We start from the raw sequence: 25,550 nt of genomic DNA, 5'->3' as shown, positions 1-25,550 counted from the left end.
GGGAATTTCATGTGCCAATCTCCCCGGGTTTGAACAGAAAAAGATGGGTCTGAAAATAGAAAAGACCCCAAAAAAGGAAGCCAAATTGGGGTCCCCCCCATAAACAAAAACACAACGAAGGGGGCTATAAGAAAAGGTAATCCCCAAACTAAAACTCCTTATCGCCTAAAAAATTGAGATCCCCCCCCAAACACTCTAAAAACTTGAAAAAAAATTCACAAAATTTAAAAAACCCCCCAACCTTCAAATGTAAAAAACTCCTCAATACCCCAATTTTCCGAACTCTGAAAGGTTCCTAACCAAGCCCAGTATTTAATAACTCCGACAGACAGGCCTTTTCCCCCAAGGAAAAAAAGAATTGACACCCAGATTATCCCGGGGAAAAAAAAACGCCCGGGAAAATAAGTTTTGGGACCGAAAAACATTGGCTGGTTTTAAGCTCAGGGAATGGCATTCACCTTGTGCCCTTTCAACCGCCTCACCTCAGGCTTTTCCCCCCGAATCAATGCACTCATTCCTTCCCCAAAAATCTAAATGGGATCTTTTTACCTCAGCTATTGCCTTAGAACCCTATAGGTTTAAACTTGGGGTCTTCGGATAAAATTTTTTTTTAGATACCTGCTAACCTTTGACCTTTAGCCTCCCAACTGGGTTTAAGGCAAAAGGGGGCATCGCCTCCTTTTTCTGCCCGCCTTTATACCATTCCCCCTCGGTTAAAAAATATTCAACCCCCCTTTCCTGGTTTCAAACTTCCCAAAAAAACCCTTGAAAAACTCCCAATAGAGAACCCTTCCTGGGTCCCCCCCTTCTCCTGGGGCCTCCTTTTGGACACCCTTATGTGGCCCCAGAAGGGTTCTCCCCAACTTGAAGTTGGGGTTTTTAAAGGTATGTTTTCCTCAAAAGGGCCCATAAAAGATGGTTCGCCTTGGCTTCTCTCCAAAAATTTATCCCCCCAAAAAAACCCCGTTCCCTAATTCCAACAGGATTACTCACAAACTTTAAAACAAACGGGGTTACAGAATTCTTTTTCCCCCAATTATTGGTGAAATCCCTTTATTGGGACTTCTTATAAATTTTGACCGGGGGAAAAGGTTTGTCTTTAGGGGAAAAAAGACAAACTTATAAATGCCCCAGCCGCCCCCTCCCTGAAAATAAAGGGGCCTTAAAGACTCTTCCAAATTTTTCCTTCTACGCCTCTTTGGCTTTTACAAAAATGTTTACCCAACCTTTAGTTCTCTTAAAAAAATTTTAAAACCCCCCCCAAGCCCGAGAATACCTTTAAGAATCAACAGAACACTAGAACGGCATAACCCCAATCCCGCTAAATAACTTCCAGAAAGAAACGAGCCCCCCCGTGCCTCTTCAAAGAAAATTTTTGGGGGTTTGGGGGTTTCCCGGGTATAGTGGTCTCTCACAGACATGGGAAAAAAATTTTCAGTGCCAGGGGAATTTCACTTGAAAGGGTCCCCCTTGTAGTCCCCCATGTCCTTCCCCAAATTTTTCCCCCTTTTTCCTCGTCTTTCCTTTTTTTTAACTCCTTGATTTTTCCTGTTCAAAACCTTTTTTGAAATGGGGATTTTCCTTTTTTGTTTTCATTTTTGCCACTTTGCTTTTAGACTCTGTAGCCCCCCGGGTTTAAAACCGCCCCCGGTTCTTTTTTAGGATAAAAAAAGATCTTTACCAGTGAGTCATTGCTTTTTGAAGTTTCACACCCCCATTCTTTTGTTTGAAAAGGATTTAAAAAATTTCAAAAATTTTGTTCCTTGCAACTTTTTTTTCAGCAGGCTATTCCTTTAGTGGCATTCCCCCTCCAAGGCTTTAATAAAATGGCCTTTTAATCCCTTTTCCCGGCCCCCAAATGGGAATTTTAAGGGGCCCACATGGCTTCCCCAACCCAGCTTCCCCTTGCCCCCCTTTATGGGCCAAGGTTCCTTAATCAGTTGGCTTCCAAAACTTTTCCTTTGGACTTAGTTCCCCTTATAATAGACAGTGGGGGAGTACTTCCTTAAAGGGGTTTTAATATTTCCCCCTCAGGAACCTTTTTTCCTCCATTGGGGGGGGGTTTTTGGCCCCTTTAAAATTATGTTTATCCCCCATCCAAAGGCCTTAATTCGGGGGGTTTTTTCTTTTTGCTTTTAGGTCTTAACTCTTTTCCCCGGGGCTAAAAATTTTTTAGCAAACCAAGTTGGGTCCCTAAAAAAAAGGGCTGGACTTTAAAAAAAAAACATTTTCAGGTCCTTAGCAGGTAAAAAGACCACAAGGAGTTCACAAATGTGTTAGGCTTTTAATTGAGGTTTCCATGGACCTTTTTTTTTGTAAGGTAACTTTTTCCTTTTTTACAAGATTCCCCTTTGGTTGGAAGGGGCCCTTTTTAGGATTTTTTTTGCCTTTTTTCTTAAATCCTGTTTTGAAAAAAAACCCCGAAAAGGGTACCCTTTTCCCAGCACCCGGTTCCCCCTTCTTTGTTGTCAAGGACGTAAAAATTACCTCCGGGGGTCCTATTAAATAAAGGGGGGCCTCACCATCCTATTGCCCCCCCATCTGCCGCTTAAGAATTTTGCCCTTTTAGGAACCCCGGAGGCTGGGGTTTTCCAACCAGGAAATACCAGGAAATTTTTTGTCCTAAAGGGCTTTTGGGTTTTTTAACCAGGTCCCCTTTTTGTGGAAGTTCCTTTTTTTTTCTTTTGGGAATTGCCACTTTGGCTACCTTATTAAAGTATTTCGTGTTTTTGTTGCTGCCCTTTTACCCCCTTTGGCTTCTATTTAGGTCAAAAATTCCAAAGTTTAAAGCCGAGGAAACCTTTCCTTCCTGGGACCTTTTTATTTTGTTGATCGGGTCCTTTTTAGGGCATTTCTCCCTTTCATTTTTGGAAGTTCCTTTTTTTGGCCCTTTTTCGCAAAATTTGGTGCAAGCCTTTTGGCCCCTTTTTTTTATTTTTTAAAGGGGGATGGGAAAGGGTAATAAACTTTTTAAGAAGACCAGAGGGCCAAAAAAAGAAGATTAACGAATCCCTTTTTTGTAATTTCCCCGTAATTGAGTCTTATGCCCCTTTTACATTTATTTGTTTTCTTTTCACTTTTTTTTCTTTTAAAAAGTTGTTCCCCTTGTTATTTTTGCCCATTTTATTCTCCAAAACGATTTTAAGGCTTACAGAAGTTAACAATTTTTGTTTCCCGTTCACCCCTTTTTTTCCCCTTTTTTTTTTTTTTTTTTTTGGAGATTTTTTTTATCCTTGGAGTGTTTTTTTTGGGTTTTATTTTGATATTGTCCGTAAACACCTTTTCCCTAAATGGGAGGGATTTTATGTTACCCACTTGAAGGCTTTGGGTTCTCTGGTTAGGGGTTTGGGAATCCCTATTAAAAATTGCAGAGGGAAAGGGAAGCATTTGGTTTTTGGTAAGTTTTCACCTTATTTCATTTTTGTATTAAAAAGGATTCCTGTTAAAGGACCATTTTGTGTTCAGTAACTTTTTGTTTTAAAAGCAACTTTTGGGCATGTGTGTTTCCCCAAGGGTTTATTATCATTTTTAGATTAAGGATTAAAAAAGAAATTAGATGCCTTTTACAAACCATCATTTCAAGGTCTAAACGGTTTTGTAAACTCCATGGATGCTAGATTCAATTCCCCCTTCCCCGTTGGCATATAATCTCTGTTACTAAGGGTGCATTGGTCAAATAAAAAAAAATTGGAATAAAATTCCATTAAAATAGAGGGAATATACTGTAATGGACCCCCCTCCACTTAATTTGTTTAATTTTTTTTTTTTAGGCCAGGATAATTTTATTGAATTCCCGTAGTTTTGGGAATTTTGTCAAATTCAGCTGCAGACAGTTTTATATTGTGGTTTGACTCCTGCAGCATCCATGTGAGAGACTATACATACTACACCCTCCTACTTAATTGTTCCAACTGAAAGGTTCAGCAGTCTTTGAGAAGTGATCAGACTGTTTTTCTGCAAACACAACTTCTAGTTATGCACAGTGCCAGATTTGGTAAAATGTAGATAAATCACTCCCATATTATATATATTTTTTTATTGGGTTATTTTCTGTGTAGTCTTTCTGGGCTTACTAAAGGTACCCCTTTTCAGAGAGATCCAGTAGATTCTTGTCACAGTGTATAAAAGGAGTTAGTGGAAGTCAGAACCACATAGCCTTCTTTGTCCACTAAAAACAATGAAGGTAAATGTTGAAGTACTAATGCAGGTTTGGACATTTGCATGTACCCATTTCTATAACTATGCATTTAAATTTTATCTTTATAGGTTGTAGTCGGTTTTAACAAGCTGAGACAGGAACAGAGGAGCCTTGCATCAAAGGCAGCAGAGCTGGAAATGGAACTGACAGAACACAGGTGAGAGCAAGTAAACCTGCCTCATGTCTGTATACACACTGGGGCTATTTTAGTGTGCATAAGCTTTCTTGTGTTTGTATTTGTAGATGTTTGGTTTTAGTAGTACTTTGGAGCTGTGCTCTGCTACCTGAATTGTACCTGGAATCTGACCCTAATCGGGTCTGTTCAAGTTATCACATTTTAGATAAATGTGTATTTAATTCAAATGTGATGTTTATATTGTTTTAACTCACTTTTAGAAGGCCGTATTGTTTTCCTATTTTAGTTCAAGTGACACTGTTTTTGCACTTGTACACTTCATTCTTTAGTAAGTTCGGTCAGAGGAATGGGAGGCCATCTCTGTAAATTTAGAAGCACTATTGCAGGTACATTCAGCCTTATTTACTACTAATGTTTGTATTTAAATTGTTTGCATGGTGTCCTGTTAAGAGTTGTACAAGTTGTGTTTGTGTGACTACTTTGGAGCTTGTCAGTAAACACAGTTTAATTAGATATTTAAAGAATTCTGTAATTAAATTTCAACACTGCATTGTGTTTTGATTCCTTTAGTATATCTTTTTTATTTAGCAAACTTCCATTATTTAGTATTTTTGAAGATTTATGGAATCAGAATTGAGTATTTGTACTGCTGTATTTATCAAATCCCAAGTTTGGCTCTTCAGGCAGCTGCTGCAAACCGTATGTGATGCATGTATAATTAAACTCTATTAAGCAGTGATTCGAGGGAGTTTCTAATACTTTCTTCTTTTGCAGTTGTGACATATTATTCTTCTAGTACATCCTTAAGATGGAATTGTTGCCCATATGGGAGGCATATAGGAAAGTTAACATTCAAGGATGTGCTAAAGCCATCTATGACTATACAGTAGTAAGGAGGATTCCTATTCTGACTGTGATTACTTGGTACAGCTAACATTCCAACACTGAACTGAATGGATTTAGTAGGACATTCAGGGTTAATTCTTATAGTTGCATCAAGCATCATATTTGAAGCATAGCAGAAGATAGACTGCATGTGTAAGTATAGTTTGGTAATAATCAGTTAGCTGGAGAAAATGTCCTTTCATTTGTCTTGGAGCTTGTATCTGGTTGGGTTGCAAAACCTCCAAGTATTTTGTTTTAAGAGACAGTCTCGGGTAATGAGGATGGTCAGGAGCTTGCATTTCATTTGTTAGGGAAGTACTGGCAGTAGTCCCAGCCCAGCATGATGCAGCACATTTGTATAGAAATAGGTGTAGTGACCATTCCTCACGGACAGTCCATAAGTCAAAGTGTTCTCATTGTGCTGAAAGGGGATCAGCCATCAGTTCCAATCAAATCTTACCCATTGACTATACCAGTTGCACATTTAATATTTATAAATTTGTATGCAAACAGTTGAGAAACTGGGGTTAACGTTATTTTAACTTGTAATTTCTTAACAAGAGGTATTGGTAATTTCAGGCACATTTCTCACATCCCTGGAAGGAATAATTAGGATTCATGAAGAAGTGCCTGTGAGGTGGCATTGCCACACCCAAGGTATTGTGGCATTTGTGGTGATGTAGGAATCATTGTCAGGGTAACTGTATGTACCGGAGAACTTTTTGTGTCACGTACTGAAGCAGTCACTGTGTTAAAGTATGAGACTGTTGAAAAGAATTAATATATTGCTTTTTGTGTTATGGTGGGGCTGTGCACTGAATTTCTGGTGGGAAGTCCACTATTGAGTACGGATAGCTGGCAAAATAGGGTCATCAGAATACAAGAGAATTTGTTGATGAATGTGAATATGAATATTCAGTCATTGTTGGAGATGAATGTGAATATGCACTCATCACTGGAGATGAATGTGAGCATGAATCCATTCGCTTTACCACAGGAGGTGAATGCGAGTATGAATCCATTCGCTTTACCACAGGAGGTGAATGCGAGTATGGATCCATTCGCTTACCACAGGAGGTGAATACGAGTATGGATCCATTCGCTTTACCACAGGAGGTGAATGTGAGTATGGATCCATTCGCTTACCACAGGAGGTGAATACGAGTATGGATCCATTCGCTTACCACAGGAGGTGAATGCAAGCATGAATGCATTTGCTCACCTCAGGAGTTGAACTCGAGTATGAATCCATTCTCTTACCGTGGGAGTTGAATGTGAGCAAGAATGCATTCGCTCACTGCTAGAAAAGTATCACGGTAGTGGAGCTGCACAAATCATGTGACAGTTGTGTTGGAGCACCACAAGTTGTGTGTCAGGTGCAGCTCCTAGGTAGTTTTCCATGTCTAGCCTGGATAAGAATGTCATTAAGAAGGAAGCAAACATGTGAAGAGGGATTTTGCTGTCATTCCTTTTCTGTCTCACCTGGATCGAATTTTCCCCTAGGGCAGTGCTAGACGTAATCATGATAGGTCTTGGTGAAGGTGAGTGGCACACAGGGCTTTTTACTAATTAGGAAGATCCCCTAACTGGTCATGCCTTGGACTGCATACATGAGAGGTCTGTTGAAATCTTCCTATGATTTCCCTTGGAGCAAGCATTCATTCCAAAACAAGTAAATAGTTACCCTATATTCTACAGCATGCAAGCATTTGGTAAATGCTTTGGAAGTGATAGGAAGCTCAGAAGGTAGCAGGATTCAAAACTGAAAGTGTTCTGTAAGGCTGATGAAACTGTTTATGTTACCAGTGAATATGGTTGGGAAGGTAGACATTCTTTGTGTCCAGTGAAAGAGGAGGAGAAGGGCTTGAAAGGTTGTCATCTTAAATGTTTTCATTGTCAACAATTCATTTACCCTGGAGAGGTTGAGAACAGGCCTGCAGGAACTGTATTTGGAAGGTAGAAAGAGCCTTAAATAAAATCTGTTCTTTAGTTCTTTCTTTGCCAAGGGGACAATTTTTGTGACTCTCACTTCTAGCAACTATTTCAAAATAGGTAATGGGGTAGTCTTGCTTGAAGGCAGGGGATGCACTCCTGAAAAAAGTTGGGAATGCTTTGAACGTTTTGTAGCTTGAACCCATTAATACAACAAAATAAACACAATAAAATAGCAAATAAACACACATTGGACAAAATGATGTTGGAATTAATTAGTATTAAATAAGTAGTTGCTGAGGGACCTTTTTAAAACCAGAGAGAGAGGAAATTCTCTTAATCATGGAGGTTGTCCAGAGCCATGGAGCCTGATAAAAAAAAAAAAACGTTGAATGCTGGATTTCTCCAGCTACATCCTAGGCATACCCAGTAGCTCCATAAGCGAGCGGGTTTGGAGGGGGTTGAGCACACTTGGGGGGGGGGGGGTCACTAAATGTGATTTCACTGATGGAGACTGGGGGGGAAATTTCTACTTATGGTTCAGGGCAGAGGCAGAACTGTTGTATGCAAAACTCCTATTCCGGAAATGAGGATACATCCTTTGCTGTCAGCACATTGGGTGTCCCCTCCCCAGAACCTAGCCAGGTGCATGCAGAGGCAAGGCAACAAACAAAATGTCAAACCACCTCTGATGGCTGTCTGAATGACTGCGCTTTTCTGTCAACCGTCACTTTGATAATGATGGGCAAATGGGCCAATTGACCAGAAGTGATCTGAAGATCAACAGACAGAGAGGGAAAAGATGAAAAAAAATCACGCCAAGATTTTTAACATGCTTTACAAATATTGACCTATCTCCACTGTAAATAAGGGTTTACATTTGGACAACAGGAGTCCTTTAAAGTGACATGAATAGCCATGTCAACAGTCTTTGCTGTGTGAAGATACAGATGATTGAAAGTCCTTCAGTTATGGATACACTCCACATCTTTGCCTAAATAATGTGTCATAGACAAATTGTACTGAGGGGAAGGAAACTTAAATCTGAGTATCATTTAGCATAGCAGTGATACTGAAGACCCTTCCTCCTAATGAGCTTATCTAATGGAGTGACAGTGGATCCAGAATTTAACCATGTAAATCCCCAGTTGAGACATATGACAATGAAGAATTTATAGTTTTGAAAAGTGGTAGGAAGCAAAAAGTTTCAGGACGGTACCCTTAGTTCTGCAAACACGAATAAATAGAAGAAACCGTGCAAAACCAACCAAGAAACAATTTAAGCACTGTTGAAAGGAGATGCCCAACACCGGTCAGCCACAGAATAAATCCAAAGTTTATTGTATGCGAAAACTATCCAAAATACATGCAAAGTTGCATGTATTTTGGATAGTTTTCGCATACAATAAACTTTGGATTTATTCTGTGGCTGACCGGTGTTGGGCATCTCCTTTCAACAGTGTTTAAATTGTTTCTTAGTTCTGCAAACCCTCTCCAGAAGGCTACTGTGCACTGCCATGCCAGATGCCAGGTTGAACTGTATCACAGATATGATGTTCATTAGAAATACATTCAAGCTGCACTCAAGACACCCTTGTTAATAACCTTGCGTCTAGACTAAAGGTTTGAGATGGGGTGATAATTATCCCTATAGTAAGGATCTAAATCGGTGACGGCAAACCTTTTGGGCTCAGCTTGTCAAAAATTCAGAAATTGACTCTGCTGGCGTGTCGTCGTCCCCCCCCCCCCCCCCCCTGACAGAAGAGAAACAATTCTTTACATATTCATTTATTTAAAAAAATACAGTCCAGTTGTGTGTGCTGCTATGTATTAAAAAGTCAGTGACTTACAATTGAGAAAACAATATGCACTGATAATTGAGATTAAAGTAGTGCACCAAAAAACTACTGTACTTTAAATAGTAATTTTGAATTGAACTGAAAAAAAATATGGAATACATTGTATTTGATTTGATTAACATCAGTTAATGACTTTTTTGTTGCTGAGTTTTAATAAGTAAGTGAAGGGTCACATGTATTTCTTTTATATTAGTTCATTCAGTTTCTCTGGTAACTTGGGTGTTGGTGAACGCTGGTGTGTCACCCAAAATGTCATGGTATGTCACCTCTGACACACATGTCATAGGTTTGCCATCACTGATCTAAATTGTGCTCCATGTAGTAAGGAAGTAAATTGTTCTCTCTTCAAAATTAAGGTAACTGTGGCTTCCTTTTAAAACAGATATTGTCGATTAAAGAGGTAGAATGTGTTCTGTAAAACACTGGTTAAAGTATAGCTAGACTGGTGAGAGCTTATTGGTTATGGATTGGGTCTGCAGGTCCAGGATGCATACCGGAAATCAAAGAAAACAGTTCAGCATATTCACATTGGTTGAAATGGTTCGCTCTTAAAATGAACGTCTACCTCCTAGGAGGTGAGGGAGAGTGGATGGGGCATTGATATGTGTTTTGCAGTTAGTGTAGGGATGGCCCTTTTTGATTATGGTTAAGTCATTTCATCTTCTCCTGACTTGTAAGATGCTATGGCATCTGCTTCCTCTGTATTTTTTCCCCAAAGGCCTTTCTTTCTGTAAAAGGTTCCCTGTTTGTGAGGGTATTGCATTCTAGATTTAAGAATTGAAAGATAAACTATTTGAATGGCTTTCCCTTCATCTTCCACTCTATAAAGAGTTTATGTTGGAAAAGGGGATCAATAGAGCAGTTCCTTTTCAAAAGGAGCATTTAGAAGTTGTCTTTTAACATCCTCTGGTAGTGGCTATACAATGAACCAGACACGCCTATGTATTGCAGTGCCCGGGGCTACATTTTGGCAGTTGTGAATGACATAATGGACACACTTTTCAGGCATACCTGACTATTTTGTGAAAGCCTGTAAAAACTAAGTGGCTTACATAAATCAAAAAAAAAATGTTGCTGCATACATCCACTCCAGCATTTTATTTAAAACACAAGGTTAAGCACTTTTGTCATCAATCATGTGATTTAACTTGGACCGAAGCACTAAAGGCGGAGGTGTGTCCATATTCATTAAGGATATCCACACCTCCAGGCTAGTTGTTCAGCGTAATGCATCTGAGATTATGCAAGTGCAATTAACTCTGGGCAAGCCCGCAATTCAAATTGTAGCTCGCTACAGATCCCCCACCATGCCCCAGGATTCCCACTCCTCATTTCTTGATACACTGGAAAATATTAGGGTACAACCTGACACCCTAATAATGGGCTATTTCAACTACCCCACCATTAACTGGGAAAACTACTCATGTACCAACTCTTTTGCTCAACATTTTCTGGAATTCCAATGCCTTGGATCAACTTATCCACACCCCCACCAGGGGCAGCAATATCCTAGACCTGGTCATTACCAACATGGGCAACCAATGTTCCACACCAGAGTTCATTTCCTCGTTGGTCAGATCCGACCACAAGCTATCCCCCTAGTAGGACATCCACATCCCGCCCCCACCCCCATTAGGGAAACCACCGTAAAAAATTGCTCCAAAGCCAACTTCACACTTCTTAAGACAGAAGTTGCAAACTTCACGACACCCAAGCAGACGGACAATAGAGGTACGACTGCTGAATCCTACACAAATGCACTTTATAAGCACTTACATGAGAGCATGGATCGTGCAATCCCTAACAGAACCAAGATGCTATCCTCCAAAAAAGGAAGCCAGTCTGGTGATCCCCTCCCATAAACAAACTCTACAACAGAAGAAAGAAACTGTTGCAAAAAAGAGTAAAATCCCGTGATTGGAGGAACTCCCTGGTCAGCCTCAGTAAGAAGCTGAGATCCCTCATAAAATCCTCCAAAGCTAGTTACGAAAACAAAATCGCCAGTTATTCTAAAGACAACCACAAAGCATTCTGTAGCTATGTCAAGAATCTCAATGGCAACACACAGATCTTCTCTCTCTTACAGCACAATGGCACTAAATATACAGAACCAACTGATATTGCCAACATCCTGGCAGATAGGTTCACTGCTAGCTTTACCCCCATCTCACCCCTTAAAGGGCCCACCTCTATACCGGAAGAATGCAAAGTTCCTGTAATCTCGGCTGAACATGTAAAAACCACACTCTCCAAAGCTAAGAACACAGCATCCATGGTACCTGACAACATCCCAGGCTGCGTTCTACACAAAACTACAGAACAATCTGACACCCCACCTAACTACCATGTTCAATCATAGCGTCACCTTGGGCTTTGAGCCCACTGAATAGCGCACAGCGACGGTTATCCCACTCCACAAAGGAGGGCCACCATGGGCCCCGGGGACTACCGCCCCATTATCCTGACGAGTCTGGTCTGCAAGGCTATGCAACATATCATCATGGAACTTATAAACGATAACACTGGTAATCTCCAAACTCTGGAGCCCACCCAGTTCAGGTTTGTAAAAGGCAGATCATGTCTCCTAAACCTGATAGACTTTTTTGAAGCAGTCACCAAAGCTGTAGATGAGGGTAAGGTAGTTCACACAGCCTATCTAGATCTTGCCAAGGCTTTCGACACTGTCCCCCACTCTGGAATTGTAGATAAACTCACTAAACTAAGTATAAATCCCTGTGTCACAAGATGGGTTGCCAACTGGCTCACAGACAGAACCCACACTGGGTTCTAACGGACACCAAATCCGACTTCAGACCAGTGACAAGTGGAGTACCACAGGGTTCAGTCCTGAGTCCTTTCCTGTTTGGTATCTACTTCTCTGAAGTACAGGCTAACAACAGAAGATCTTTGGCTAACAAAGTTTGCAGATGACTGCAAACTAGGAGCCATAGTCTAAACTCCTAACAATGTGGACACCCTACAAAAGGGCCTCACTGAGACAGATGCCTGGTGTCAAAGCCATGGCCTCAAGCTCAATGCCAAAAAGTGCATTGTCATCCCTTTTGGTAAAAACTCTGTACCCCTGAACTACCACATAGGTGGTAGTCTACTTAACACCAAAAGTGTGATGAGAGACCTTGGGACACAGGTGGACAGTAGTCTCCCCTTTGATAATCACATCACCACAGTAGTCAGGAAATCCTTCATGTGGCACACCTCATCACAAAAGGTTTCTCATCCTGGAAAAAAGAGGTCATTGTTCCCCTCTACTCATCACTCATTAGACCCATTGTAGACTACAGCATCCTTTTTGGTATGTACCTCACAAGACATCTACAACAACTGGAAAGGCTGCAGAAATACCTCACAGAGGATTACCGGCCTCAAACAGATGCCCTACGCAGATCCAGAAAAAACTGTACACGGAGCTGGAAACCAGGATATTGGTCTGATGAAGTCTGGTGATTCCTACCTGACAAAAGCGCTAACTGTTGGAAAGTAAAGAGCTTCAGATGCCCTACGCAGACAGTCTCAAAAAAACTCCAGCTTTACTCCATCGCATATCGCCTACTCAGAGGCATTCTCTGCCTAACATACAAAGCTATGTCAAACCCAGAGCTGTTGGACATGCTCCACTTAAAGAAATCCCAATCCCTCCGAGCTACACTCTCTAGGGACCTAAACATTGTCACCACAATAAATAGAACATGTTGGTGGGATAGATTCCTGTCCCAGAGACTTCCGATACTCTGGAACAAACTACCTATCTATATCAAACAAAGCTCCTCATTAGCACTCTTCAAAAAAATCTTGATTTAATGGGAGATGGGAAATTCACCCCGGGGATCACTTCTGTGGCTCTGCTCGACAGGGGCACAGGAAAATTATTTTCTTGGGTGGCGAAAGCCAGGGTACCTTTTTGGCTAGGCTTATATAGGCCCTAGGGCCAATAGCCTAGTACCTACCTATGAATCTGTGAACCTAAGAAAAACTCAAAACATTCCTCCAATTTAAATATCCACATCTCACATGATCATGTGGACATAATAGTACAATGTGGTTTTATTGTTTCATAGTTGTTTAGTATCCAGTTATCTCGCGAGTCCTCTGAATTTAGTTGGATGGTGTTATGTATATCAACTATCAAGTCCTCCATATTTGTAGGGATATCAGATTGGTATTGGAGGATAACATTCTAGCAATTAATTACTTTTAAACTAATTACTGTAATGACCAGTGTGGAAGATGTGTGGTTTCTTTTTTTTCACAACTTGTTCCAGCATTCTACTGCCTCTGTTCTTTGAAAAGTATATAGACATGGAGCCAGTATCGAAGCTCTTGTATCTAGTGATAAAAGCAGGGCTAGCTACATCCAGTGTTGTACAGATATATGAACTTCCTCAGCCCTATAATGTGTCACGCTTTCCAGGGGATGAAGGTTGGAAATCTGGCATGAGTGAGGGATTTCTTCTAAACTTACTCAGCTGTGTGGATGAGTGCAGGGATTACTGTTAGGCCTTGGCATCTGTATGTTCTAGCACCCTTTTTATACTTTTCTGAGTTCATACTCATGCATGCATAAAATGTTTTCTCATTAAGTGGAGGGTTTCTCGAAAAGATCATTGCTGAGGCAAGCAATATAATAATTACCTTTTTTTTCCATCTTCATCATATTATACAGGAGAGTAAAGCTGTCTGGAATAGGACAGTTCCCTTCCTTACTGGCCTTCAGCTTTAACATCTGGTTTGAGAAGAGTCTTTATTTTGTCTGCTAGGATGGTGCTCGAATTGTACGGTTCCTTTGGGGGCTCTTACCCCTGGCTGTGTGCTTGTAGTAGAATAGAGTGGTGGAAAGCACCTGTTTGGATCACAGGATCATAGATAAGTACTAAGCTAGCTGCTGCTGTGGGCCATTTTAAGCCTAATCAGTTTCTGTCAAAGGTGAGAACCAAATCCTGTACCTTGCGTCTGTGAGGTAAACACTTTAACCATTATATCCACCCCCAATCCAGAGTTAGTAGGAAATCAGCAAACTATATTAACTCTGGCAGATAAAAGCACCGTAACAGTTGCACTTTTCCCGATATTTACAGTTTTTAAGTAAACTAATTAGGAGTATTCATGGAAGATAATTCTGTGTCATTTCGCACCTGTTTTTTTCATCCTGTGGGATTGCTTGAAGTTGTCTTTATTAGTAAGGCTTGGCTGTGTCAGTGTTGGCATCCGTAAAGGCTTTGACAGGCAGACATTTGGCAAAAGAGAACACTGGGGATGGGAACAGTTCGGTACAGACAACACTGTATCACACTAAAGGTTTCAGAGACCTTTCATGTCTGGTGGGATTACAATGGCCACGAGCTGTTAGCCCATGCATTCCTCATCCACTCCTATCTTTGGATGTTCTGTTTTTCTGTGGTGGTGCTTAGGCTTATGTTATGTGCCTTTTTTGTCCTTCTAGTAGATGGCTGTCCTGTCTGGTGGAGGGACGGATATCCCCTGGCCCAGTGTTAAAACTTCCTTATGTCTAAGGAAGAACAAAAGGTTTGTGGTGGTGTGGAGAGCAAATTTTTATTTTTAAAATAGGCATAATGTGCACAGGAGGAAACTCGTTGTTTTCCATTTGTGAAAATTATCACTAAAGTTATAACCCTTCAGGGAAATTTGTCTGTCACAGACACACTTGGTGGTGGTCTTTTCTGGAGAAGTTATTGCCCTCAGAATAAATCCCTGAATTTGCAATGGTTTGCAAACAATAGCTAAAAGTCAAGCAGTAAAGTAATAATAGCAAATATTTTACCCAAACTGGGTGCTTATTGTTCTGTTTTGGAAGTCTGCTGGATGGTACTTGTTGGTCTGATTGTTTTTGCAGCCACAAAGGACTGAAGGGGAGAGCAGGGTGCTCTTGTCTGTCTGTCGTCTCTCTCCCTCTGTTTTGTTTTCTAAGAGTCTTACTGATATCCGCAGCATGAGGAGGAAACCAGTGCTGCTATAGGAATATGAAAAGCTCCTGAAGTCGAGCAGGATAGATGGGCATCCATCCATCATTAATTTCCAAGTATATTTGCAGTGGTGATGGACAGGTTGACAGATGAGATTAGACAGGAGGCTCCGTGGGCTATGATGTTTGCAGATGACATTGTGATATGTAGTGAGAATAGGGACCAGGTGGAGGAGACCCTGGAGAGGTGGAGATATGCTTTAGAGAGGAGAAGAATGAAGGTCAGCAGGGCTAAAACAGAATATATGTGTGTAAATGAGAGGGAGGGTAGAGGAATGGTGAGGATGCAGGGAGTAGAGTTGGTAAAGGTGGATGAGTTTAAGTACTTGGGATCAACAGTTCAGAGTAATGCTGAGTGTGGAAGAGAGCTGAAGAAGAGAGTACAGGCAGGGTGTAATGGGTGGAGAAGAGTGTCAGGAGTGGTTTGTGACAGACGGGTGCCAGTAAGAGTGAAAGGGAAGGTCTACAATTGGGTAGTGAGACCAGCTATGTTATATGGGCTGGAGACGGTAGCATTGTCGAAAAGGCAGGAGTCAGAGCTGGATGTGGCAGATAAAGATGTTAAGATTTGCACTGGGTGTGACTAGGATGGACAGGATTAGGAATCGGTGTATTAGAGGGTCAGCTCAGGTTGGACAGTTTGGAGACAAAGCAAGAGAGGCAAGATTGCGTTGGTTTGGACATGTGCTGAGGAGGGATGCTGGGTATATTGGGAAAAGGATGCTAAGGATGGAGCTGCCAGGTAAGAGGAAAAGAGGAAGGCCTAAGATGAGGTTTATGGATGTGGTGAGAGAGGACATGCAGGTGGTTGGTGTGAAAAAGCATGATGCAGAGGACAGGAAGAAATGGAAACAGATGATCCGCTGTGGTGACCCCTAACGGGAACAGCCGAAAGAAGATGATGATGAATTATTCTCGAGCAGTAATCCTTACGCTGAACATCAGTAGGTCTTCTGATTGCCCAGATCCATGCCACTCTTCTCTTGCTCATTTTTGTTGCCTCTGCCAATCAAGCCCTGTTTGATAAAACTAACAAAGTAGTCAGCCTTCCTGTAGAGCTTCAATCCCATGGCATTCTGAAACAGAACGTTTAAATTCACTTATAAGCATGATGTTCACTGTTGCAGCACTTTTCACATTTGAGACTTCTGTTACAGAAAACCAGTTGTCTATCATGACTTTCAGAGCTTGGTATCCTTCCCTTGTTGGCTGAACGACCAGTCACCCACCTGGACCTCCAACATGTCTGTGTTTTAATAGGGACATCTACCCATGCCATCTTTAATACTTTCTTCCTGCAGGTTCTGAGCACATTGATGCTTCTCTCTCAGTACATCGTTATTTCATCGATTCAGTCTGATTTCTAGAGTTGTCAGGCAAGTACTTTATTGAGGAAAATTAGATTGCATTTTTTCTGCACATTTTTATTACATAAGTTTTGCAGGCATCAGGAATGTATGAAAAAGAAATTCCATACAAGGGATTTCAGTATTCCGTGCTTACTTTACTTGAGAATGGAGTAGTACATCATCAGTTGGAGTCCCTGCTGTGCTCTGTTTAATGAGAGTGCCATAAAGTTAAAGTGGAGAACTGAATCTTTGCAAGACCAGCTTCCAAAAGATAAAATTGGACGCTTTTCCAGGATCTCTATAACAAAAGAAATTCTCAGAGGTTGACACAGATATTTGCAGATGAAATTTAAGTTTATTTCTATTACAAAGTTTTGCACTATGTCCTATCTGCATGGCTCTTGGAGGAGACAGGATGACACAAAGCAATGTATATTGTAATACAAACCAAGACCAGCTTACTTTGTGATCTAAGCTAAAATATGTGCAATGAGATACCCAGCTGTTCTCAAATAGGAGTCCCAAAAATTTGTTGTCTTGTACTCTCTCTTTTGCCAGGCCGTTGGAATTGTCAGGTGTCTGTCTTGCTACAAGTTTTGTGAATATAATCAAATTAGCATGAACCTTTTATCAGCCTTAGCTGCATTTCAACACTATGGTTTAGCAGAAGAAACTATTTTTGTACAATACAGTCAGTTATATATTCAAGGATGTCTGCTGTTGTAAAATTAGCCTGTCTCAGCATGTCTTCTAATTTGCAGGAGAGAAAGATGCCAATAAAATCTATACTAAAAAGAGGCAGCTGCACATAAAAATAATATAGTAGAATCTTAACCTGTTCACCCATATCTAACATGTGACAACTGAAAAGTGCCTTCAAGACAAGGAATACTGGGAAGCCAAAGACTTTTATTCAGAGGGTGATAACCCCCAACACACAAACACACACAAGCTCAGTCTTGTTGCGTCCAGTGCATTTCTTTCTCGGCCCTTAATTGCAGTGCTTGCTTTTATTGAGGCCTCTGGTATTGCCCCACCAGTGGTTTTCACATACTTGGATCAGGGTATGTCAACCTGTGCCAAAACCATTTTGTTTGTTCATCTGGATGCCTTCTTTGAGCCTGTGTTTCAGGCGCACATAGTTGTGATTGCTGATGATGAAAATGATCTTCCACATGTCTTTGTCTGCGGAGACATTCACAGATCCAAGATAGTTGTTCAGTCTGCTTGCCCATGTCCTGAGGCCTCCAACGCTGTCACTACAGCTAGAAATAGGACCAAGTCATTCAAATCCTGGATACCCAATGTCATGCCACTGCCTGAGGTGGGCAGGTAATCCACCCATACTCCATCTGAAGACCCCCTCCCCGATGGAACATGACGTGTCATATTCCTACAGTACTTGTGACCTTTCATTCAACCTTTGGTGTCAGGAATGCCATTTTTTTTTTTTTTTTTTTTTAAATGAAAGTTTTTTTCTGTACCTCCTCTATGGACACTAAATTCCACTGACACTGAGGTGAAAAAGTTAGCATGTGTCTCCTACATATCATCTCCCATCAGCTATGACTTGGAAACCAAGGACACCCTGTTTTGTGCCTCTCTGCCAGAGGATGTCTCATTTGGAGATACAAGTATGATGATCACTTTAAATAGGAGCCTAGGGGATACTGTGGTGCCCAGAAGAGAGGAAGAGACCTTCTAAGTTTACCAGATCCAAACTTATTGGCCATAGCTGCAGTTGTTGATGCCTTTACAAGTGAATTCCTAGAACTTGATTCCCAACCCGCCACACACACACACACACACACACACACACACACACACACACACACACACACACACACAAGCCTGACTGCTTCTGTGTGGTTGTCAATTCCTGTAAATACCTTTCAAAATATGCTGTTGATCATCCAACTTTGGTGCTGCTGGATGTCAAGCAAAGGAGTCTAATGGGGTTCTGGCCAGGAATTCTCTTTCCAATGAGAGCAGCGATTAAGATACACTACCACTTCGAGAAGAATGTTTGTATTTCTTGCACCTTGGCCATTAGGGCTTTAAAGTGCCAAGCAGATATGTTGAGCTAGCAAGATACCCAAATTTTAGTTGAGAGATATGGCTAGGGAGATTGAGGATAAGGTCCTAAGAGATGAGATGTTAGAATTATTACACCTGTCTTCTGAAGTTGGCAGGCATGCTATTAAGTGTGGCTGTGTTGCTGCGGATGCATGGTGGTAGACACTGGGTCATACTTTTCTGCCTATGGATAAGGATCTTGTCAGATCATGTCAAGGCACAGGTCATTAATGGACTATTGGAAAAAGAATTGCTGTTTGAGTCTCCTGTGGAAAAAATGTTTGGGACTAAAGGAAAGGTGAAAGACCATGCAGTCTGTAAAACGGTTGACATTCTTTATAGGCCATTGTTGCAGTACTGACTCTGGGGCTTCCTGCCTGCAGAAGGCCAGCAGTAGACCTGAATACCATAGCATTCCTCTTTCCCCTGCAGGCCTAGTGGATTACTCCGCTACCAACATGAGGAAGTCTGTAGTACAAAGGACACCTGCCTGTACCATCTTCAGATCTTGCTGCAGATTAAGGAGTACTTTGCATTATCTGGTTAAGTTGGCATAAAGCTAGAGTTTGCAGGTAGTACCTCATTGGGGAATCTCCTTATTTTCATAATGGTGTCTATATTGTTGATGCCAGGAACTATTTCATTATGCGTAGGAAGCAAATATCTCATAGGAACTTCAAAAGCTAGTCCCCTTTCAAACTGAGGCAGAAGCACAGTGTGCCCAATTGTCCATAATGTGCCTTTGTTTAGCCAGTGGACCATTTAATACAAGGTAGAATCTCTAATGTACCCCCCCCCACCACCAAAAAAAAAAATCCTTACTCTAGGCTCCCTGTAGCATCTGCCATTTCTTCCTCTGACTACCCAAAGAAACAGAAACCTATGGGTAAGTACCTGAAAGATCCCCGCCATGACTTGAGGTTGCTGATGTTGTTGAGGTACCTTGGCAGCCGTTGAATCGAGTGCATTGCTTGGCCAAGGCCTCTGGCATGACTTTTCTGGAGGTCTCAATGCCTTCAGACCCTGAAATAACTCTGCAAACTGAAATTATTGGGTCATCTGTCTGTCCTGTGGCCACATTGAAATCCTCGCATGCTACCTCTTTAATTACTGGTGAGGTGGGTGGAGGACCTCATGCTGTTCACAAACAAGTCTGGGAGGCCATCATTTTTAGGACTGCTTGTCTGCTACAGCTGGGTCATCTTATTACGTGATTGCTGTCACCTAGAATATGTATTCCATCAGTGGACATTGCTGTTGGAGTTTGATTTTATTTTCTCTCAGCTTACTAAAGCATCCTTGACTGTGGTCTTCCTGACACAGAACATAAGTTTCATCTCTAGCAAAACTTTGTGGCACACTTTGAGTGGTACTCCCCATTGTTAGCACATTGCACCAGTCCTGTGGAATCTTCTGTGCCTTCCCTTACATTTACATATGTGCAACGTTCATTTGTTAAGATTTTGTAGTGCTGCACTATATGGATCCCTTGTATCTTTATGAGCTAGTAGCTATTTGTAGACCTTTTTTAGTTCATCTCTAACTGTTTTTGGTTCTGAGTGAGTGGTTCTAATCTTGCTACCAGATGCCGTATGTTCTGAAAACTGCTACCAAAGTTGTTTTCACTGGGCTGTTTAGGGAGGTCCTTTAAGACTTTTACTTGACCAGACTTAGTCCAACAACCAGAGTTTTAGTGTATGTATGGCATTTTAATCACAACAATTTTATTTATTTTATCTTGGTTTACTTGCGTATACATTGTGTGCTTTTCTTCTGCATCTGCTTTAACGTAAAGCCTCTCCTATGAGCATTTGTCCCCCCATTCTGGGGATTCTCCAGTGAGCAAGTGAGACAGCTTCAGCAGTGGTGGGTGTATTTATTATTTAGACTTAATGTATCCCCTTAGTGGATGTGGGGGAGGAGGACTGACAACCCTCATCATTGCAGGGACTGTAATGCCCTCCCTAATGTTGGTGCAGTGTGCTCAGAATGAGAGCTAATGCTAAAGTGGCTTAATAGCTAAATACCTGCCCCCAAGACCACCACTTGCAGTGCTATGCCCACCTGATTGTGGCATTGGATGCCTCCTGACTGTCCCTTCCTTCCAGAATGGGCATCCCCTTCATCCTTTTCTAATCCTTTCAAGTGTCAGAACCACTAATCTGTCTTTGGTCATCTGGTCCTTGGTCAGGGCTTTATTCCTGTGTCACTGGAGCTGGTTTACTTGTCTGGCTTTTGTCTTTGCTGCTTGCTTAGTATTAAGATTATTAGCACATTTGAGTCTGAATTGATTAGGTTGATAACCTTGGATGTCCCTCCTTATCACTGTTGCAATATTCATAACATATGGGATCTCCTGCCAAGGATAGCCCAGCCTTCAGCCAGTGTACCAAAGTCTTTACATCCTCCCAACATCGTATGTCAGACATAAGCTCCCCATACAGGCCTAGGGCTTAAAGGTGACATGTATGTGCTCCATACTCGGAACTACTTTTGACTCCACTTTGAACGCCACAATCACACATCTGTCTGCACGCCCTTTGCTGTGCTGGTTTCTACTGAGTTATTATTCCCCACTGAGGTTCCTTTTTCCTTCTTTTATTTATAGAGTTCATGATCTCCAGAAAGGGAAAATGTCAGGGTGGGAGACAGATTCCCCATAAAGACCATCACAAGTGTTTATTCTGACTAGGTGCATCTCACGATCATACCAGTGTACCATTTGTCAGATTTGGTTCCCAAAATGGTTTGCAGCCATCTGTCCTGTTTACCTATTTATCTTGAGAACCAGTGTTTTCAAACTTTTGACCCAAGGTATCATGGCCGAAATCACCCACCCCAAGGTAAAGCCATCTCTTAAAAAGAAGACAAAGAAGTCTTGGTTGACTCTGTTGCTGTCCAGCCTTTGCTGGATGATGCAGACATTGGTTTCCTCTGTCGCAGCCATGTTGCAGGCTGGCATGAAACTTATATTTTCTCACACCTTCTGGAGCAATGCAAACGTCTGCCACAGATGTTAAGGGGGAACCATGGGTGACCATTTCCCAAGGGCATAGGGAGATTCCCCAGATTCGGGTTAGGGAAAAGATCCTGTTCCCAGTATTGAATCTAGGCCTGGTTCCAAGCCTCGTAGGTTGGTCATAGCTGACGTCCCGCTAAAGAAAAAGCAGAAAACTAAATACTTTCCTTCCATTCCTAAGCATCCTCAGAGAGAATGGCAGGACTTTACAATGCCCAAATGGCTGTGAGACCACCTTGGGGGGGGGGGGTGTCTGTTCCCTCTTCTCCTTGTTCATCTACTTCAGCCAAAAGGACTGGAGAGTCTGATTTTTTTTTTTTTGGATGAGGAAGTGGATTCAGGAGGTGAATCATTGGCTTACTCCTCACAAATTACCTCAACTTTGGACTATGGGTCTGAAGAAAAATAATTCCTTGAGTCTGGATTCTACCTTTGAGGAGTTGTCCTTTGGGGACACAGTTGTTTGATGATGGAGCATTTTAAGTGGGATTGCTCATAACTCTTTGATATTCAACAGAAGTACTATGAGCTTTTGTACATGGAATTTTCTAAACCTTCTGCTGTTCCCTCTGTGTTGGATGCTTTGATGGTTACATTTGTAGCTGCCCATTTTGCTCCTGATTCCCAGCCTCTGGCCCCTAAGAAGCCTGACCATTTTTATAAGGTGCCTAAGGACTAAGTACAAGTGTCGTCCTTCAGACCTTGCTGTGATTTTTGTTTTTGCTGATAAGCCATCCAAGCTTTTGCCCTCTTCCAGACGTCCTTCTGCTAAGGACAGTTGGATTGTGGAGAGGCTAGGGAAAAAGGTGTACACTTCTGCCACTCAGGCCTTCAGGGCCACAAATTATCAAACCCATATGACCAGCTATGTTTTAGCCCTTTTGTTTTAACTTGGGTGGGCTTGCCTGACCTTCCCGACTCTGAAGGTAAGATTACTTCCCTTTCTTATTGAGTTGTACTTCTCAGGTTGCGTGTCACTCCATCTAATGTAGTTATGATGCAGCTGATGCATCATCTAGAGCTGCTGCTTCAGGTTTGGTTAGGAGGAGGTACTCTTGGCCTCACTTTCAGGCTTACCTGATAATATTAAGACCAAGCTCCTGGATGCTCCTTTGGACAATCAAAATTTCTTTGGTACAGCTGTTGCTGACTTTTTTAACTCTACAAGACAAATCTTTGTTTCTCCAATACCAAAATTTCGGAGAAACTGTCCTTGTAAGTCTGCCTTTGTGCATAGATAGCCTTGTCAACCTAAGTGTATGTTCTCTGATAAACCTACCCAGACTTCTAAAACTCAGAAGCCCCCTTTTCAGAACAAATCTGCCTCCATCTGACATACTTTCTCCCCTTCCCCAGGACCAATACTTCTTTTTCAGGCTTTCCATGTCGCTCCCTGTCTTACAACAGGTTACCTCAGTCTCCTGGGTTTTGTCTGTTATCCATCACTGGTACTTTGAGGTATGGAATTCCCTTCCCCTCTTCTCAGGCCTTCTTCAGCCTCCTGCAGACCAGTTTTCTGTGGTTCCACAGAATATACTGGATCAGGGCACCATTCAACCCATTCCAGAATCCCGAAGAGGAACAAGGTTTTACTCCAGAATGTTTCTGGCTTCCAGAAAAGAGGGGTCTTTTAGACCAGTCGTGGACCTCTTCTTTCTAAATATTTTTCTAAAGATTCCTTCTTTCAGTTTGTCCTCTTAATTCCACAGGCTTTTCTGTTATCCCTAGACCTAAAGGACGCCCGTATTTGTATTTGAATTTAACCCTCTTTTCAGGAAGTTTTTATATTTCTCTGTTTCTTGCTAACATTTTCAGTTCCCTGCTTTGCACTTTGTTTTTTTTTAACTGCCGCAAGGGTGTTCATAAAATGTCTGGCTCCTGTCATAACCTTTTGCAGGCTTCAGTAAATCCAGATATTTCCATATCTTTATGACATGCTTCTTCAGGTTTTTGCAGGATCTACGATTTACTATGCTGCTCCTCTGCAGCCTGGGATTCACCATCAATCTCCAGCAGTCAAGTGTAACTCATTCTCAAGACCACATTTTTCTGGATTGCAGAATCCAAACCATCCCAATTGTGGTTTCTAATCCTTCTTCCAAGTCCTGTCTCTGACAACCTACATCCAGTCTGTGATCCTCTTTTCTGTTATTCCTGCATGGGAAGTTCTCAGAGCCCTGAGGTTCATGGCTTCTACCATTACCATTCTTCCCTTTGCCAAGCTTCATGTAAGGCAGTTTCGGTGGTAACTAAAGATGGCTTGGCTTCAGCTTACCACTCTCTGGAGTTTCCGGTTCCCTTGTTTCCTTGTTTCAAACTTGAGTTTCATTGGTGTATTCAGCAGATCTCCCTCAATCCAGGCCTGCCTTTTCTGACTCCTACCCCTACTCAAGAACATTTTCACAGACTCTTCCGATTTGGGGTGGGGAGCTTCTTCCAACAATCTGAGGGTTAAGGCTCTATGGCCCCTTCATCTGAAGTCGGATACTATCAACATAAAAGAGACAAGGGCACTCATTCTTGCTCTTCAGGCCTTTTCTTTTCTTTGATCTCCATGTCCTTTAAAGGTCTTTACAGACAACACCACAGTCATGTGGACATCAACAAACAAGGGGTGTAAGGTCTTAACTTCATTGCAGAGTAGCCCTTCCATCTTCAGGTGGTCTACATCCTTTCAATATACAACTTTTTGACTCCCTGAAAAGGTCCAGGACACAACCTCAGGAGTGGATACTTCACGGAGAGGTGTTTCTGGACTTAGGACATCGGTGGGATATTGTCAAGTGGATCCTGTTACCTCCCCACTAAGCAGGCAACTTCCTTGCTTAACTTGGAAGCTGGATGCCATGTCCTTTTCATGGAAGGAAATGTTCCTGTATGCTTTCCCTACTCTTCCTCTACTTCCAGGGTCCTGCACAAGATCATGAAGGACTCCCCAAGAATCTTGTTGGTGACCCCCCTTTTGGTGCAGACAGCACTTTTCCCCTTCTCTTTCACCTGGCCAAGGCCAGTCATCACAAGTTACTTCACCAGATGGATCTTTTCACAAAAGACAAAGGGTCTCATTCACCATCACTTGTCCACTCTTCAACTGACTCTTTGGATGAAAGGATTTTTATTCCTTTTAGACACCACTTTTCTGATGACATGCTTAGAGTTCTGCAGGAGGCCAGGAAACCCTCTACCAGAAAATCCTGCATGGCTAAGTGGAAAAGATTTTCTGTTTAGTGTTAAGCATCACCAGGATCCCTTCTTAGTTGGGGTCCCTTTGGTTCTTTCTTATTTGTGTGGACTGGTCCATGCTGGCTTAGCATATTGTTCTGTTAAAGTTCACTTGTCAGCAGTTTTGTTTGTCTGCCCTTGAACCCACTGTTGGCCTGTCATTTTGAGATCAAACAATTTCTTAAAGGCATCCTTCATATCTGGTCCCCAAGAAAACCTGTTACTCCCTGTTGGGAGCGTAATTTTATCCTTGAACAACCGACTCCGGCTCCTTTTGAACCCAGTTCTTTGCAACACTGCACCTGGAAAACTGTTTAGTTGGTTGCCCATACTTTTGCCAAGAGATTTTCTAAACTTCAGGCTGTAATGGCTATCCCTCCCATTTTGATTTTTCAAGAGGTCGGGTGTCTCTGTGTACTTGTCCTTTTGTGCCAAAGGTGGTCATTGAGTTGTCTCTTAATCAGTCTATCCAGCTTGCTTCCTTTTTCCTTCTCCACAATCTGCTAGTGAGAAGGTTCTTCACACCTTGGATCTACATAGACAGCGCAGGTGTTATTTGGATAAGACAAAGGTTATCCACAAACTGAGCAGCTTTTTGTTTTTTTCTACCAAAACATTGGGCTTAGTGTTTTCTAATTAAACCATGTCCTCCTGGATTTTTAAGGCCATTTCTTTTTGTTATTTTTGTGGAAACCAGCTTTCTGCTTCAGTTTAAACTCAGTAGCCTCTTCTGGAGCTTTCTACAAGGGTTTGGATAAATCCATCCTTGAAGCTGCCACTTGGTCACATGTCTGCACATTTACCAAACATTACTAGATGGATGTCATTTCCAGAGCCAGGGCAGGATTTGCCAGGGTTGTCCTTCATGGCATTGTG

The 25,550-nt window shown here is 41.8% G+C and overlaps 1 protein-coding gene across 1 annotated transcript in view; it reads left to right on the top strand.

The window, feature by feature from the left end:
- PFDN2 (prefoldin subunit 2) overlaps positions 1–25,550 on the top strand; it is a 96,189-nt gene that overhangs the window by 31,943 nt on the left and 38,696 nt on the right. Inside the window, exon 2 of the mRNA XM_044089964.1 lies at positions 4,267–4,355. Within this exon, the coding sequence (XP_043945899.1) occupies positions 4,267–4,355 (89 nt within the window). The remainder of the gene's footprint in view (positions 1–4,266; positions 4,356–25,550) is intronic.

Source organism: Protopterus annectens, chromosome 12.part0 (genome assembly GCF_019279795.1).
Source record: "Protopterus annectens isolate FY-2018-M chromosome 12.part0, PAN1.0, whole genome shotgun sequence".
NCBI lineage: Eukaryota > Metazoa > Chordata > Ceratodontiformes > Protopteridae > Protopterus > Protopterus annectens.
The sequence above is the reverse complement of the archived record's forward strand: the minus strand, read 5'-3'. Positions and strand labels throughout refer to the sequence as shown.